The sequence below is a fragment of the Marmota flaviventris genome, chromosome 5 (assembly GCF_047511675.1).
Source record: "Marmota flaviventris isolate mMarFla1 chromosome 5, mMarFla1.hap1, whole genome shotgun sequence".
Taxonomy (NCBI): domain Eukaryota; kingdom Metazoa; phylum Chordata; class Mammalia; order Rodentia; family Sciuridae; genus Marmota; species Marmota flaviventris.
Genome location: NC_092502.1, coordinates 3390274 through 3404425, shown reverse-complemented (window position 1 = coordinate 3404425; position 14152 = coordinate 3390274). Strand labels below are relative to the sequence as shown.

The 14152-nt window shown below is 50.5% G+C and overlaps 1 protein-coding gene across 1 annotated transcript; it reads left to right on the top strand.

The window, feature by feature from the left end:
- The first annotated feature begins 324 nt into the window (after positions 1-324).
- On the top strand, positions 325-1509 carry LOC139705721 (olfactory receptor 2T6-like). The gene has a single exon (XM_071611897.1). It carries the CDS (start codon positions 325-327, stop codon positions 1507-1509), a length of 1185 nt encoding a protein of 394 aa, XP_071467998.1.
- Positions 1510-14152: the final 12643 nt, after the last annotated feature.

Genomic DNA, 14152 nt, shown 5'->3' with positions numbered 1-14152 from the left:
GGGAGCCCTCTCCGAGGGAAGAGCCCTCTCTGGAACCCTGGTATCCTGCCATAACTCTCTCACACTGAGCAGCAGTTTCCAGGTGTCCCCTGTCTGCATTCCATGGGAAACAAACTTTCTAGTTGCTCTTCAGCAAAAGGTAACTGAAAATCCAGCTCACCAAAAAGTGCCTAATGTCTAGTTATACAGAGAACTCTAACTTGCTGGTGCTTGTTACACAGGCACGTCTGCACGACCCCCCCCCCTCACCTCCGTGACCTTCCTCAGCTCCACGCGTCTCTCTCTCTCTCTCTCTCTCTCTCTGTGCCCAGGTCAAACAACCCCATGGATGGAAACAGGAGCTTCTCCAGCGATTTCACGCTGGTGGGGCTCTTCCCTAACACTAGGGTCTCAGGCCTCCTCTTCGCTGTCGTCTCCATCATCTTCTTCGTGGCCATGACGGCCAATGGGGTCATGATCTTCCTGATCCATGTGGACCCCCAATTGCACACGCCCATGTACTTCCTGCTCAGCCACCTGTCGCTCATCGACATGCTGTACATCTCCACCACTGTGCCCAAGACCCTGGTGGACTACCTGAGGGGCCAGAGGACCATCTCCTTCGTGGCCTGCACTGCCCAGTACTTCCTCTACATGGGCTTTGTGGGGGCCGAGTTCTTCCTGCCGGGCCTCATGGCCTATGACCGCTACGTGGCCATCTGCAGTCCGCTGCGCTACCCGGTGCTCATGAGCCGCCGCATCTGCTGGCTCATCCTGGGCAGCTCCTGGTCTGGTGGTGCTCTGGACAGCTTCCTCCTCACTCCCATCACCATGCGTCTCCCATTCTGTGCCTCCCACAAGATCAACCACTTCTTCTGCGAGGCACCCACCATGCTGAGGCTGGCGTGCGGTGACAAGGCTGCCTATGAGACGGTGATGTACGTCTGCTGTGTCATGATGCTGCTGGTCCCCTTCTCAGTGGTGGTCGCCTCCTATGCCCAGATCCTCCTCACCGTGCAGCAGATGAGGTCGGCCGAGGGGAAGAGGAAGGCCTTCGCCACCTGCTCGTCACACATGATGGTGGTGACCTTGTTCTACGGGGCCGCCTTGTACACGTATATGCTTCCCCAGGCCTACCACACCCCACTCAAAGACAAGGTCTTCTCCGCCTTCTACACCATCCTCACGCCCCTGCTAAACCCTCTCATCTACAGTCTGAGGAACAGGGATGTGATGGGGGCCTTGAGGAGGGTGAGGGCCCGCCGTCGAGGGGCCTGCGCTGCGGTGAAGGGTGGCCAAGGCCAGTTCTGCAGAATGGGCCTCAGCATCCCTTCCATCAGAGGCCTGTCATCATGGGGACATGCACACCAGGGCGGTGACACCAGGGTCCCCAAGAACACTGACGTGCTCTTTCTTTGTTCCACCGATTCCAGTTCTTCTCTGATTGCAGCTCATGCAGAGAATTTGATATTGTACACCCTGCACATATTTGATGGCTTCATCACAACATTGTTTAAACTGTCCATTTAAACTATCCATTGGCAGAATACGTGGAGAATTTAGGGACGTCACCATCTGAAAGTGACTGATGCACTGTAATCCCTCCAAGGAAAGCCCGTGCAGACTCACAGGGGTTGTGAGGATCCAAGTATCCTTTCTTTGAGTGGCAACTGAAAACATCCCTCCTTTGTCTAAATTTGGTTCTGTAAAAAAATGAATCGTGAGTTTTTCAGAAATTCAAAGCCTAAGCTTTCAACTGTGAAAGGTTCTACTCCATTATATTTGTTATGGGGCAAATGATCATTGCTTTGGAAGTGAGAGGGAGTTGGAAAAGAGGTGTCCATTAATCTAGCAATCTCCATAATCATGATCCAGTGCCCTCTGCGATTAGTTAGGATTGTTGGTCACGTCGAACCTCTTTGTAGATATTAGTGGTGGGAAGGATGTTTCCATCCTCTCGGGCCTTCCAGAGAAATCGTGGCCAGCATGTTTTTCTTCTCTACATCATTAAGTTTCTCACTGGATACCTGATTGTGGTCAATGATTCAATACCATTTTCTTTTAGGAAGCTTGACATCTGGGGAAGTGTTTGGCCTGGATTATAGATCCAGTCATGGAAACCAGCCACACACAGCAGGCCCTTGGGCCACCTCGACCTGGATTATAGATCCAGTCAGGGAAACCAGGCATACACTGCAGGCCCTTGGGCCACCCCTGCGTGGTGCTTGCAGGATTTGTGCTCTTGCAGCACAGAACTTAGAGGCTGCTCTTGCTAAAATCACGGACCCTTTGCTCGGGCCTGCTCATGGTAACAAAGCAGGACAAAAAAAAACCCACTCCCGCCCCCACTCTGTGCCTGTCTCCTCTGCTCTGAGCAGGCTCTCCTGCAGTCACGGATTCCAGGACAACAAGCCCCAGTGAATCCCATTTCTTGTTCTCCAGGCAACAGCAACTTTCTCATCACAGGAAAGACCCATCCCAAACACCCTGACACAACGTCTACCCGACCACTGCTAGTCCACACAGGTCACCTGTGAACGCCTCTGTGCGCCCACTCTGTTCCTTCCCTGTGAGGCTCTCGTCAGTCCCCTCTGCTGAAGACAGGCTGAGGGGATGGACCCCCTTGCCTTTCCAGCAGGCTCCTCCCCTGAATCACTGCTCATCTCTTTGATTGGCACCTTGAAATGGGTGGCAGACCTGGTGGGTTGGGAACCCTGGAGCCAGGATTCTCACCCTGAGACTCTCACCCATGTGCCAGTGCTCACAGGGTGATGGCAGGTGAATCAAACACAGCCATACCTGCCATCGTACTGAAAACCTGCTGGTGCTGGGCAGAGCCTTCGGCCAAATGAACAAATGCCTGGGAACTCCATGGTGGGCTGACCTCAGCTCCCTGGGACAGCAGGCCTGCTCTTGTCCAGGGCAGCCTTGTAGACGCTCTCTGTCTGGAGAATCCCATTTCCCTCTGTCTGCCTAGACCAGCTGGGGAAGGGCCAAGTTCCAGATGACAGCAAGGGAACCTCCAACCCAGAAAAGGCTGAGGCACAAGAAACAATAAATAAGGAGGGAAGGAGGGACTGACCTGTGGGAACTGGGCGGCAATCTCAGGAACACCCTCGAAAGTCCTGCCAACTTCTGCCCATCATGTGATGTCTCTGAGGCTCACTGTCTCTTCTGTAAAATCTGGGTGAAGACACATTTTACCTTGTAAGATGTTAAAGAGCAAAATGATAAACTTAAAAACCCTTCATGAGTACTCGTCAAAATCTAGTGTTTTAGCTATTCTTAACAATGATAGTACTGCATGCTCATAATATTCATCATTTTAAATTTCTGCCATCTGTCTTTTCCTCCCTGTTTCCCACATGTACAATGCTGTTTTGTTAATTATAGTAAGGTAAAGAAGGGCTGAGGAGGAGCAAACTGAATATCATAACTCTAGGGATTGAAAATAACTTCAGCTGGGCGCAGTGGTGCACACCTGTAACCCCAGCAGCTTGGGAGGTGGAGGCAGGAGGATCACAAGTTCAAAGCCAGCTCAGCAACTTAGGCCCTCAGAAACTTAGCAAAACTCTGTCTCTAAATAAAATGTTTTAAAAAGGGCTGGAGAATATGACTCAGTGGTAAAGCACACCTGGGTTTAATCCCTGGTACAAAAACAAATAGAAGAAGAAAATAACTTCAACCACAAAATTAGCAAAAGAAATAGACAATGTTCAGAAATCAGAAGATGGATTGCCCAGAAAATTCAAACCCATGCCCAAGACTAGAAACTGCAGGGCTTTTTTTTTTCCATTTTCTAATTACCTTTCCTTTCCAGAAATATTAGCTACACTCTCCCCAAAATACACAACCAAACCCTCAAAAAAGGCAGTCGACAACCGATTATCACTTCATGCCAGACCCCTCTCTACATCCACAAGCAGACGGAGCACACAGGAGGTTCGTGGCTGGGATGCGATGCTGTCACTGGGCCATGCCTTTGTCAAAATGCAGGAAGTCACACAACAGAAGGAGCAAAGCCTCATGTGCACTGTGGACTTTAGTCCATGGAGAAGTGTGGACCTTGGTTAAAGCAAGACATTGACAGTAGGGAAGGGAGCAGACAGGCACTCTGTACATCTGTCCTGGTTTTTGTAAACCTAAAGCTAAAGTTAAACAGAAACCTTATAAGTCCCTGATCCTGTGTTTCATCCAGAAGTCATCAGAAGCTCTCTGCAGATGGAGGGAGAGCCAAATGCCCCCATCCCAAATGTAACATTTGATGTATTTCAAGTTGACTCTTCACAAAAACGGAAGGCCTCTGAAGACACGGGAATGGCTCTGAAGTGCTGTCTCTTTGCCAGAGGAACTTCACGTCTACCTGCTTTAGGAAGTGACAGATAACCACAGGCATCGCTCATCTGATAGGTCCACCCCTCCTCTCTAGGAAGGAAGGGTCTTTCCTCTGGAAAAAGAGGTCGGGGTCTGCTGTCTGCCAGAGAGGGGTGACCACGGGGGCTGTTTTAATCAGCTTTGCATCCCTGTGACCAACATTCCTGACAACAACCTAGAAGAGGCTCACAGCATCAGAGGGTCAGTCCTTGGGGGGCCATATCCATTGCTCTGAGCCTGAGGTGAGACAGGACATCTTGGTGAAGGTATATGATGGACAGAAGCTGCCCGGCTCATAGCTGAGTCAGGAAGTAGAAACAGGAGGGGAGGAAAGGGGCCCAGGGATAATGCCCCCATCCAGGGCATGTCCCCATGACCCGCCTCCTCCAGCCCTGCCCCTCCTGCCTCCACTTCCACCCCTTGGTCCATCCAAACCTCCACTCAGTGGGTGTTCAGTAGGTGTTTCACCTCTGAACACTCCTGCAGCAGCACAGGAGATATTTGGGGCCACTTCACATCCACACCGTTGCAGCGGCTGTTCCTGGGAGAACCCGTGTGCTTGACAGGCCACGGCTGCTGTCCTGCGACCTTCTTGACCTCCACAGCCTTTCCCCATGAGCCACCCCATGCCTTTGCATGCAAGGTCCCCACCCGGCCCCTTTGGCCTCATATTCCAGACTTTGGGCATGTAATAAAGTTTGTGTGTTCTTTTTTTCTGTCTGTTTATTTCATAGACTAAAGTCACCTAACCTTCAAACTTCCCCTGGAGTGTTTCCCCAAGTTCTGCATTTTCCCTCGCACCAGAAGAAAGCCATCTTTCAAGAGAAGGGTGCTGCCGCAGGACAGACCTTCTAAGGGGAGGGGACTCATCTTTCCTCAGTGGGTGTTCTAGCAGCCATTGTGAGGACTCAGTAGTCCAGGTGACCCTGCTGTGCAGATCGGAAAGGACACACTGAGCCCACCCTCCTCTCCTCCATTGCAAGCCTCCTCACAGACTTCCTCTGATAGTCCACTTTTTCATTGCTGTGACCAAAAGAGCCAGCAAGAACAATTTTAGAGGAATTAAATTGCTTCAGAGGTCTCAGTCCCTAGGTGACTGGCTGCATGGCTCTGCATCCAAGGTGTGGCAGAATATCATGGTGGCAGAATGTGGTGGTGGAAAGCAGTCAGGACAAGGCACCAGGAGGCAGAGAGAGCCCCCCTCACCATGGACAAAATGTAAAGCCCAAGTGCACACCCCCGGCAACCCACCTCTGCCAGACACACTCTTCCTGCCCAGTCACAACCCAGCTAATCCCTAACAGTGGGTTAATCCACTGACTAGGTCACAGCTCTCATTTGACTTCTGAGCCTTCTTGCACTATCTCACACATGAGCTTCTGGGGGACACCTTGTATCTAAACCATAACACCCCCAATGTTTCTGCTCAGGTTGCAGATTCCAGTAGTTCCCAGGACTGTGTAGGAGATAGTGGTCCACATCTGCAGTTATGGGCTCATGCTTGCAGTGGCTGATCCAGAGTATAAAGCAGATGAGATATTTTAGTGGACTTGTTAATATTGTCACCTGATCCTTAAAATTCTCAAATCCTGCCACCTAAAAGCCCCGTGGAACGTTACCTATAAGAACACAATGTGCCGTGCGGAATTAGCCTCTCTTAGCATCTCACTGCGACTCTCTTGCACACCTTAGTGAAGGCTGTCACACTCAACACGCGTCTCTCTGTGCCTCTGTGGACTGGTCAGTGTGGCCAGCATAGCCACCAACTAAAGGGGGCCTACACATGGCACAGAAAATGAAGACTGGAAGAAAGTGTACCACACTATGCATGAGAAACACATGTGCCATCTTTGAAACCTTTACAGGGGCCTTCTAGCCTGAGTCTGTCCCTGCACAAGGCAGTCTGTACAGCTCAGCCTGCTCACATGGTGTTGGTGGTCTATAGTTTCCTATCTGCAGTGATTTGTTAGTATTGAGCATATTTACACCTGTGCCTTCTGAAGGTCTCTGCAGTTTGTCTCCATCCTCTCTTGCTTGGTTTAGGGAATTGTGCATCACTTCTTAGGATCACCTTCCCCTCTGTGTCTGAGGGGTCCCTCCAGCTCTTAGCAGGGTCTGTGACCACTCTTCACCATTCTCAGGGCTATGTGGATGAGGCACTGCCAGGGTCTGTTGAAATAACAGCTGTTTCCTACATCTTATACTTCCTTGTATTTCTTTAAGATGATCCTGAAGAACCCCATGGACATCTCTAGGATCTTCCCTTACACATTGCAAAGCCCAGGTCCTGGGGGTGCAGGCCTGGGTGAGAAGCCGAGGGGTCCTCTGAGCAGCTGCAGAGGGCAGCAGGGGGCCCCACTGCCACCTGCTCCTGGCAGTTCCTCCTCATCCAGAGCTATTTTGCCGACACTCTGACCTGGGCCACTGAGGGTATTTATTACACAAAAGATAATTATACCGAGTTTGTTTTATTGCTTTTGATTGTTTTAAATGTTGTTTTGTTTATTTGTTTTTCTTAAGGAGATGACAAACAAAATTTTTTTTTCTTCATTATTTTATGACATTAAAATTAAAGCATCAAGAATTTAAAGGCTTGGGAAATGGCCCAGGTAGCATGTTGCTAGCACGGGCCCAGAGCTTCCAGCTGACCTGGCAGGAGCGGGCTCCCAGCTCTGCCCTCCTCACAGCCTCCCCATGGATAGAATGACTGCGAGCCTGTCTTCCCAGGATCAGCTCAGTGCTTTCCAGGCTTGACAAAGAGAAAAAGATCCATCAAGCCGTGAGGAGGAGTGGGATCTGGAAACAACGGTGGCGGTGTTTTCAACAAATCTAGTGGACACCCTTAGTATATGGCTAGACAAAGCTATTCTCACTCAAAACTGAAAACACTGAGTCATTCATTCTGGAAAAGTGCTATTAAGATATATTTCCCATTATCATGAAATTTATAAGCATCAGGTACAATTCCATGGATCCTAACATATTCACAGAATTGTGCAATAATTACACCATTTAATTTTAGGCATTTTCTTTTTAGTGGTGCTGGAGTCAAACCCAGGGCCCCAGGCATGCTAGGCAAGCATTCTGTCACTTGTTTTAAACTTTTGTTTTGAGACATGGTCTCGGTAAATTACCAGTTTCAATTCAAACTTGCAATCTTCCTTCTTTAGTCTCCCAAGTCCCTGGGATTACAGGTGCCATGCCCAAGCTCCATTAACATCATTTACTGCCATCATTCCAGGAATGTACGCATAAGTTAATAGTATATCATAAACATTATTATTTATTTTCATATTAATGTTACATAATTCCATGTGTCCAGTTTTCTGCTTTGTCATTCTGGATGATGATTTCTATCTAGATTTATGTAGATGTTATACCATATCTTTCAACAAATCAAGAAATTAAAATGTTTTGAGCAAATAACAGAAGAACCAGATATCTCTTGTTTTTATGAAAATTCATGCAGTGCTTTGGCCTAGAATTAAATGTCTTATCCTCAACCCTCTTGACCACTCACACTCAATAGTCAAAGAGTGTGGATCAGAGACAGTCCCACCATATGGGAGGAGAGACATTCTGTGAAGAGGAACAGAGGACCTGGCTGCTCCTCAAGGACATGCCTTGGCTGAGGTATCACACTGCTGAGGGGTCCCTCCGGGAGAAGACTGGGCTGTGTCTCTTGCCACTGAGGGGTCTCAGGAGGGATGAGAGTGTGCAGGCACACCCATGGTGAGGAAGTAGTGAGCAGGGAGGGCACACTTAGAGCAGCCACAGCTCATGTCCATCAATAGCAGGACTTGGTCCAGGCTGCACAGACAGCTCTCAATCCAGGTTAAGTGACACAGTGAGGACCACAGACCTATTTCAGTAGCCACAGAAACTCCAGCCCAGTGACACGTATAGAGGAGTCACCAGGAGCTGCTTGCCCAGCCTTGTCAGTTGAAGGAAGTGATTCTTGGCAGTGACAGTTGGTTTGGAATGTCCTGTGTTCTGATTCAGTTGGAGAGCCCGGTGGATGCTGGTCTGCAGAATGCTGTCCTCAACACCAGGAAGGTCCACCACAAGGTAGCTGGCACTGGGAACTTTCTGAAGTGTGGCCTCACAGCTGAATCTCATCTTGTCCTCCAGAGGAGCTTCTTTGATGTAAAGTGCAACTCATTTGGGGTCAGGGACTGAACCATAATAGAGACAGAGCTGGTCAAGGACCTGAGCCCTTGTGTTCAGCCACCTCTTCTTCAGCTGTTCTCCATGCAGAAATGCCTGGTCATTATGTTTGAGGAAGAGCATGGGGGGAGCTCGAGGTTAAAAGTGGTCCAGGATGTGACTAGAGGTCTCAGGATTTGGTGGTCTCTGTCCTCAGGGAAGCAGCTGCATTCCTGTCCCAGGTCTGCTATTTCTGGCATGTCCCTTTTTGTAAATGCAAATGTCCTCAGCTGTGGAATCTCTCTACTCAGACCATGTCACAGGGTCGACTTGGGGATCACAAGCCATGATGCAAGAGCTCCCCAGAAGCTGCAGATCACCACACCCAACAGTGGAGGAGAGGAGCTTTCCCCCTCTCCTGCCTTTAACCACCCACTCCCTCCCTGGAGGAAGCCACTAGCCAGTGTGTGGCTTTTCCTCCCAGATATTTAAAATTGAAAGGCCATGCATATTTACACTGAGCCAGCAGTTTTATGCTAAAGCTTTACCTTCATCTGGTTACGTTCAGCCTCATGATACCAATAAGGAGCCTCATTTCAGTGCTCAAATGACAGAGCAGAGGACCCAGGACACAGGATTGCATGACTTACCCAGGTCCACGGCTGAAGGCTGGTCTAAGCCCAGGCCCTCTGCACCAGCACCCAGATGCTCAGGCCCTCTGCTCTTCTTCTGGCTCTGCACTGGCTCATCTACAGGAACACGGTTCCCACTCACCCTATCTGCAGGTGTGTTGAGGGCCCTCTCCACGACCTCCCTGAAGCCCCACTCTGACTCAGGAGGCTCTATGGGGCACCAGTGAACACTGGCATCTAAATTTAAACTCTGAATCTCAGCAGCAATTCCACTCTGGACTAGGAACTGTGTATGGGCCACCAGGAGGAATGGAGCCATGAGCGTCCAGGAAAGCACAGCTCACAGGCAGCGCCATCTGTGGACTCAACATTTCAGGCTGACCCAAGTGTCCTTCAGTGCACAGCTGAGGACCTGAGCCCTATTCCTGTCCTCTCCTCCCTCTCCAGGCTTCTTCTGCCCAGGACGGAGGCCCAGCAGCAGCTCAGTCCAGGCTGGTGAAGCAAACTCCTCCATCCACTCTGGTCCTGTGTCCACATGGAGCCAACTCCCTGAGGAATTCATGAGCAGCCCCACCAATGTGCTTGCTGACAGGTACTCTGTGTCCTCCTGGCCTCCTGGGGCCCTGCTGCAGGAAGAGGCCCCTCTAATGCCGAGGTAAGATGGGAAATAGTTTCTTGGTTTATCTTATTTTCAAATGAACTCGTTTGGAAATCTGACATCACACATGACAGATGACATAGAGGTTTCCCTGGGGGGGGGGGGGGGGTGGACTGGCTCTCTCATCATGTGACACTGGGCCAAGGGGGCATGCCAATGGCAGCACCAGCCTGTCAGCTTTGTGGGAGGGACGTGTCCTCAGCCCCCATCTTCCTCCTGGATCAAGAGGCTTGTAATTTTCCATCAAGACACATGAGAAAGGGTGACATCCTGACTTTCTTTGGGGGCACTGCACCTGCCTCGGGGCCTTTCACTGGACAGGAGAACTCAGGCCTAGGCCCACCGTGCCCAGCCTCCCCTGAGTCTCAGTGTTTCCTGTAACTGCCTTGGTCTCAGGATCAACTGTAAACAAGAAGGATCTGGAACCATCCTCACTGAGGGAAGCCCTAGGTGAGGAGAAAGGTGTGGGCTTTCCTGCTGGCTCTGGCCTGGGAGCCTCCCTCCTGCTGGCTGTAGCTGGGGAGGGCTTGAGACGTGGGGACAAAACTCACCTTGCGGGTGAGGAACCCTGGCCCTTGTGAACAGATCATTAGTCCTCAGGCATGTGGGTTTGCCTGCCATTTCCACTGATGGATCTGTGTGGTGTCTCCTGAGCAGCACGCGCTCTAGGCTCAGATCTCCTTTAACAGCAAAATTGGTAGATTCTACTCCTGGCCTCTCAAGGTGCTGGGAGATTATGCATGTGCATAGGAAATAGATGCTATGTGAAGGTCACTAGGCCATTAATAATCACCAAAGAAAAGTAGAGCATGAAAGGTTCCATCTTCCTTAAGTGTCATCTCCAGAGGAGCCCTCCCCTGAGTGATGGACATGAGCCAGATTCGCTGCTGAATTTACATTAATTACCATGAAACAAAGTAACCATCTCAGTCCTTCCCCCAAACTAAACACAGTCCAGGGTCCCAACAGTGCTGTTCCCATGCAGAAGAAACTCCCACCCTCTCAGAACTGTCTGGTGGGCTGAGGTCTGGGCCTGGTCTGAGTCCCTTCCTTGGAGTCCTTAACACAGTGTGTCCATTGCAGCTGCAGCTCACAGGACTGGCTCTGGGGGCTGCAATGATCCTAGGCATGTGGGAGTGTCACCTTGAGTTGTGAGGTTTTGCAGATGTGAGCCTTGACTGCTGAATCTCTGACCACACAGAGCCCAGGTGAGTTCTGAGAAGCCAGGGGAGGAGCAGGGCAAGGTGTGGACAGTGTGTCCTCCCTGCAGCTAACGACTTCCCACTGTGTCTCTAAAGGTCCTCTGTCAATAGAAGATATGATTCCAGTAGTGACCATGAAGAAACTCCAGGTAGATTCCAACAGTGAGACAGGACCCAAGGGAAGGGCGTTCCTGGGAGTCACTGAAGTATAACTGCTCAGCTGGAGACAGAGCAAGGGGCTGTGAAATCAGAAAGAAAAAAGAAACGTGACTTTTCACCTTCAGCAGCTAATGGTGCAATAAAAGAGCTGTGATGTCTATGGGCTTTGAGTGCTTGACTCCCAGCCATCTTGCTCTGCTGTCAAGGTGTCTTTCCCACCAGATCAGCTGTCTCCTGAATCTGCCTCTGATACACCTGAGCCCTGGGGTTGCCTAGTTAACACCTGTTGAGAATGAAGCACAAAATCTTTGGATGGGGTCTGGTACTGACCTCCAGTGCAGGTGTCTGGGGTGGGGTCTGGTGCTGACCTCCAGTGCAGGTGTCTCATAGACCTGGATCTCTCATGGCTTCCCAGACCCTGGATGTGGAGGGGATGCTGTCCCAGGGAGCTCAGGTGCAGAGTGGTAAGGAGCCCTCTCCTCTGCTGGACCTTAGGTCTTGCTCAGCAACCTCAGGGTTGTCTTCTGGCAGTTTACTCCTGGTGCACTGAAGCCCTCGTGGTCAGGTCACCTGAAGAATCCCCTAAGTGTGGTGAGGTTGTAGCAAACTCAGGCACGTGCACGGCGAGCCCTGGAGCTGGTGTGGCCCCAGGTCCTGGAGAGTGTGCCAGAGCTGGAGCTTCTTAGCTGTGCTCACCCCAGATGCTGAATGCAGCTGTGCACACAGGAGTTATGAACCTGGAGAGAGCCCTTAGCCCCGGCAAAGGCCACTAGAAGTCTCTGTGTACCCCTCCTGGCTGAGTATATCCAGCCTGTTTAGGACAGACAGCCATCATGGGTGGACACCATTGTGTGTATAAGGCCCAGCCCTTGAATTGTGTTCACCTGTTTCGTGGAATGAGCCCTAAGAGAAGCTCCTCTAGGAATACCATTGCTCTATTTTTCTGGGGGACATTTTCAAGAGGGCAGAGTGGGAAGGACCACAGGCCCTGGTGTCACAGCTGAGCTCAAACTGGAACTGAGGCCAGCCGTCTCCAGTACCCATACTACAGCCCCTGGCCAGAGACAGGATATTTATGGTCCCTTCTAGGTCCTGTTTTTAAATCACAGTGTGACTGTAGGAGGTGGTGCCCGTGGGTGGAGGGGACATGAGGGCAGGGCCATCATAAGTGAGTCACTGCCCTCAGAGAGGAGCTACAGGTGCTCCTGCCCCTTTTGTTCTATGAGGACATAGAAGGAGGGACCTCTTCAGTCACCGACCATGGACATTCCTGCTCCCAAGCTGTGAGCAGTAAATCTCCTGTTCATGAGCCACCTGGTGGTGGCATTTTGTGACAGCCTCCTGAGTAGGATAAGAACCTACTCAACTCTGCTGAGCACCTTGGCCTGTCCAGGTGGCTGGTGACCACTAGACCCTTGTGGTGTCAGAACTGTGGCCACAGGCACCACTCACCATAATTGGGTGAGGAGGACACATAGAAAGAGCCCATGGGAGTCAGTGACTTTCCTGTGTCCCTGTTGGACAGCTCTGTGCCATCCTGATGGTGGGCTCACCCATCCCCGCCAGTTGAACAGCGTCCTTTCTTACCTGCTTGTCTCCTGTAAGGAGGGTATCATTGACTGTGGATGTGGACGTGGGCTTCATTGGTATCACGTGCTGTGTCTCCTCTTGTGTCCTTCCCATGTAGGAATCCTGACCTTCAAACCACACAGCCGGGCCCATGAGGACCACAGGGCAGGTGCAGAGCAGGGCCTCTCCTGCTTGAGCCTGTAGGACAGGGTCCACGTGGACTCACCTCAGCACCCTCCTCCACAGGACAGCCCAGAGCTGCCTGTGCACGCTCTCAGGCAGGATGCCAGCCCATAGGTGGCTTTTGGGGATTGGGACCTCTGCTGTACCTTCCCCTGCTGTGACCCTCACACCTTCCCTGTCATTGTCCCTGGGCTGCACGTGGCTACCCAGGCCTCTACAGCTGAGGCTCAGCCATAAGTGGTGACAGCGTGGAGTTTTCTAATGGCCCTCCCAACTGCAGGGGGAGGTGTGTGGGTGTGCAGCAGTGCCTGTGTCCACCCCAGGGTGCTGAGCTGCAGTGGCTAGAAGGCAGGACAGCCGCGCTCCCTGGGACACTATGAGCTCATGGCTCCCCACCACCAGCTCCCTCCCTGGCAGGTGCAAAGACTCTGACTCCTCTGTACTAAGTGGGTAAATGAGGGCACTGCCAAAATATATGTCTTGTTACATAGGCTGCTGGGAAGACTGGATATCTGTATGTAGAAGAATGAATGAGACAGATCCCTCTCTCTCATCTTTACAAAAGTCAAATCAGTGTGGATCAAAGAGAGGAATTAAACAAGAAACTTAGCAACTGCTAAAAGAAAGCATAGGGTCAACCCTGCAGCATGTGGGCACAGGCACTGACTTCCTTAACAAGACCCCTAAAGCTCAAGAAATAAAACCAACAATCAATAAGTGGAATGATGTCAAATTCCTCTGCCCAGCAAAGGAAATGATTAAAGAGCATGAAAAGAGGGCTGGGGATATGGATCAAGTAGTAGTACGCTCGCCTGGCATGCGTGAGGCACTGGGTTCGATCCTCAGCACCACATAAAAATAAAGATATTGTGTCCACCTAAAGCTAATATATATATATATATATATATATATATATATATATATATATATATATATATAGAGAGAGAGAGAGAGAGAGAGAGAGAGAGAGAGAGAGAGAGCATGAAAAGAGAGCCAGCAGAATGGGAGGAAATCTTTGCCAGCCATTCCTCCAACAGGGATTAATATCCAGTATCCATGAAGAACTCAAAAACAGCAACACCAAAAAGTAATGACCCAATCAATAAGTGGGCAAAAGACAGAACTAAACAGGCACTTCTCAGAAGAAGAAGTACAAATGCACAACAAAACATGAAAATTTAACCTTCCTAGTAATCAAGGAAATGCAAATCAAAACTATAATGAGCTTCTACATCACTCCAGTTGGAATG